The sequence below is a fragment of the Cnephaeus nilssonii genome, assembly GCF_951640355.1.
Source record: "Cnephaeus nilssonii genome assembly, chromosome: 1".
Lineage (NCBI taxonomy): Eukaryota > Metazoa > Chordata > Mammalia > Chiroptera > Vespertilionidae > Cnephaeus > Cnephaeus nilssonii.
Window position 1 is genome coordinate 19,919,082 of NC_137072.1, and position 4,380 is coordinate 19,923,461.

Consider the following 4,380-nt stretch of genomic DNA (forward strand, 5'->3'; position numbering starts at 1 on the left):
CATCTGGAATAAAAAAAGACCCCGAATAGCTGCAGCAATCTTGAGAAAGAAGAACAATGTTGGAGGGATCACAATACAAGATATCAAACTATACTACAAAACCACTGTTCTCAAAACTGCCTGGTACTGGCAAAAGAACAGACATATAGACCAGAACAGAGAACCCAGAAATCGACACAAGCCAGTATGCTCAATTAATATTTCACAAAGGAGGCAAGAGCATACAATGGAGACAAGAGAGTCTCTTCAATAAATGGTGTTGGGAAAACTGGACAGATATATACAAAAAAATGAAACTAGACCACCAACTTACACCATACACAAAAATAAACTCAAAATGGATAAAGGACTTAAACATAAGATGGGAAACCATAAAAATCTTAGAAGAAGCCATAGGCAACAAAATAGCAGACATTTGTCGTAGCAATATCTTTACTGATACAGCTCCTAGGACAATGGAAACTAAAGAGAAAATAAACAAATGGGACTACATTAAAATAAAAAGCTCCTGCACAGCGAAAGGAACCATCAACAAAACAACAAGAAAGTCCACTGCATGGGAGAACATATTTGCCAATGTTATCTCTGATAAGGGTTTAATTTCCAACATTTACAAGGAACTCATACAACTTAACAAAAGGAAGATAAACAATCCAATCAAAAAATGGGCAAAGGACCTAAATAGACACTTTTCAAAAGAGGACATTCAGAAAGCCAAGAGACATATGAAAACATGCTCGAAGTCACTAATCATCTGAGAGATGCAAATCAAAACAACAATGCAGTACCACCTCACACCTGTCAGAATGGCTATCATCAACAAATCAACAAATGACAAGTGCTGTTGAGGATGCGGAGAAAAAGGACCCTCCCTGGTGGGAATGCAGACTGGTGCAGCCACTGTGGAGAACAGTATGGTATTTCCTCAAAAAACTAAAAATGGAACTGCCATTTGACCCATTAATACCACTTCTAGGAATATATCCCAAGAAAACAGAAATACCAATCAGAAAGGATATATGCACCCCTATGTTCATAGCAGCACAATTTACAATAGCTAAGATTTGGAAACAGCCTATTTGCCCATCAGCAGATGAGTGGATTAGAAAACTGTGGTACATCTACACAATGGAATACTACGCTGCTGTAAAAAAGAAGGAATTCTTACCATTTGCAACAGCCTGGATGGATCTGGAGAGCATTATACTAAGTGAAATAAGCCAGTCAGAGAAAGAAAAATACCACATGATCTCACTCATTTATGGATAATAAAGAACATTACAAACTGTTGAACAAAAATAGACAGAGGCAAAGAAGCATCGAACAGATTGTCAAACTATAGTGGGAAGGTAGGGAAGGGTTGGAGGGGGTAAGAGATCAACTGAAGGACTTGTATGCATGCATATAAGCACAAACAACAGACGCAGGACACTGGGGGCGGGGGGAACAAGGGCAAGTGCCAGGGGGTAGGGGAGGCCGGGGGGAGGTCAGTGGGGAAATAAAAAGGAAAAAAAGAGACATATGTACTACTATTTGTAATACCTTAAACAATAAAATAAAATGTCATATTTCCTTTTTCCAAATATAACAATAGTATGTTCACTGGAAACATTTTAGAAAATACAGGATATGCATAAATAAAGAAAAAGTACCATAGTTGGGTTTGAAACATGGCGGACGATGTGGACCAGCAACAAACTACCAACACTGTAGAAGAGCCCCTGGATCTTATCAGGCTCAGCCTGGATGAGCGAATTTATGTGAAAATGAGAAACGACAGAGAGCTTCGAGGTAGATTACATACTTATGATCAACATTTAAACATGATATTGGGAGGTATGGAAGAAACTGTGACTACGATAGAAATTGATGAAGAAACATATGAAGATATATATAAATCAACAAAACAGAATATTCCAATACTTTTGTCCGGAGAGATGGTGTTGTGCTAGTTGCCCCTCCATTGAGAGTTAGTTGAAACAAAGAATATATCCTGTGTGGAAATTAGGAGACTTTATATGATTGCGTCTTTAAAGGTAGAAGGTATTCAAAAGAGAAACCTGCGTTAATTTTGATATTAAGAAATGACCAAGGATTCTTCTGCTCCTGAAATGAGTTTATTTGCACATAACTCACAAATTATTAAGCTAAATGGCACTTTTATTTTTCTCCAACCCTTCCAATAAATGTGATCACCAAAACGCAGCCCTCTTTTTTAGGAGTTGATTTGCTCCATTGCTTTTTCCAGACAACTTCTTATTTTTTAAAATTTAAATTTAATTTGATGTTTTCTTTATAAAATAAAAGTACCCATAGTCATACTATTCTGACATATTTTTTCAATATATATTTTTCAATGTACTTTTTCTAATAATTTTGTCTATACATTTAAAAAATAATAGGTCTTTAGATTCTATTCATATTAATATTTTATTGAGATACCAGCCTCAAGTAATATCTATACCAATATGCTCCTTATGGTATATAAAATTGTCACCTAGCCTTAGCTAGTTTGGCTCAGTGGATAGAACGTCGGCCTGCAGACTGAAGGGTCCCGGGTTCGATTCTGGTCAAGGGCACATGCCTGGGTTGCAGACTCAATCCCCAGGAGAGGGCATGCAGGAGGCAGCCAATCAATGATCCTCTCTCATCATTGATGTTTCTATCTCTCTCTCCCTCTTCCTTCCTCTCTGAAATCAATGAAAATATTAAAATAAATAAATAAAATAAATTTGTCACCTGAAAGAAGAAACTGGCACAGGAGAATATTATGAATAAATGTATGAAATAAATGTGTGAATAAAGCAATAATGAGTTAGACACAGAAATATCATCTACATTTTCATAGATGAAAAATTTAAAAATATATATTTAAATACCTACATATATATATATATATATACACACACACACATATATGTGTGTAGAGAGCACCTGGGAAGGCACATGGGCATTTCTTTAATTATTGTCAGCTGAATCCAGTGGCGTTGGCAGAGCCACATCCTGGAAAAATGCTTTGCCAGAGGCAGGAGTGTTATCAGCTTGACCTTTAGCCCAGGTGCCAGGCGGTGGGTTTTGTTATTTAAATCCAGCCAACCACCAGGAATGAATATGACTCGGGCCCACCCAAGAATGCACATAATCTCCTTTGTCTTGACTTTTAGTAAAACTTCCTGGGTTTTGCTGTATAAAATAAACACTCTGTATTGGCTCTGGGTCCCTGTCTCTCCATCAGAGGACAGTGGTCCCACCCGGCCCCAGCTTTTTCCTTCCATCTCTGTGTCTGTCTCTTTCTTTCATTTTCTCAATCCCCAGCAGCCCCTACTCAGGAACCAGATCACTCTCTAGCTGCGCTGGACGCGGAGAAGAGAGAAATATTTACATATGAGTGTGTGTGTATATATACTCAATAATTCCTCAAAGTTCATATATTGAGCATTGACTAAATACCTCAAGGAATCAAGTTTTAAACTACACTGTTCCCAGTGTCCCCTAGGGAAGAATCTGGAGACAGCAGAATCATCCTCAGGTTTAGTATCAGAGATTGCTATATTAAGAAGACATGATTTGGATTCCAGCTCAGAGGAAACCAGGTTAGCATCTTCAATGGTCTCTCTTACGATTCTGGGCACTAATCCAATGTCATTTCTCTAGTTAATAATTAATTCTTTTCTGAACATAACCTGCCTTATAATTTTAAAAGAAATTATTAGAGGTTTTTTTACCTGACTCAGTGAAAGTCATTTTGATTCAATGTTACTTTCATAATATTATCTGATATGTCTGAGGGATAATTATGTTTTATAATTATAGAAGTTAACAAGGCTACAACATAAAATGGTTTAAATTAAGGTGATATAAAATACAGAGAAAAGCCACTGACCAGTAAAAATAGTCTGTGATGGAAATGTCTTGCAGTACAAATCAGTTATATCAAAGAAAATGCACATTAATCCCATCATAATGTAATTTCTAGACAGTTTATTCAATCACCCTGTGGCTTCATATGATATGAAATACTAGTATGACCTAAAATGTTGAATTCACAATAAACTAAGTTTAAAATCTTAAATTAATGCAAGCATTTAATTTCTTTAGTCAAAATGATAATTAATGTTGGTCTATCATTCATTTTGTATGAAATGGTGATCAATTCTCACGCGCCACAACACGTGTGGCTTAGGGGGTGAGGACGGACAAAGGTTTGGGTGCAGCTCTAACCCCTCTTCCCAGTGAGCACCCCTGCCCCTGCCTTTCAAGTGACACCTCCAACTTAAGGTACTTGAAGCTGAACTTATCTTTTTCAAAAACCCTCTCTGCCTTCCCATCTTCATCAATGGTATCACCATCCTTAGTTTCCCAGACAACAACAAAAGAAGA

At 37.1% G+C, this 4,380-nt stretch overlaps 1 protein-coding gene across 1 annotated transcript; it reads left to right on the forward strand.

Moving 5' to 3' along the window:
• Window positions 1-1,670: 1,670 nt before the first annotated feature.
• LOC307104269 (U6 snRNA-associated Sm-like protein LSm3) lies at window positions 1,671-1,952 on the forward strand (the record flags this gene model as incomplete). The annotated part of the gene is made up of 1 exon (XM_079779098.1): window positions 1,671-1,952. The coding sequence occupies one exon, from the start codon at window positions 1,671-1,673 to the stop codon at window positions 1,950-1,952; it is 282 nt and encodes a 93-aa protein (XP_079635224.1).
• Between the last annotated feature and the right edge of the window lie 2,428 nt (window positions 1,953-4,380).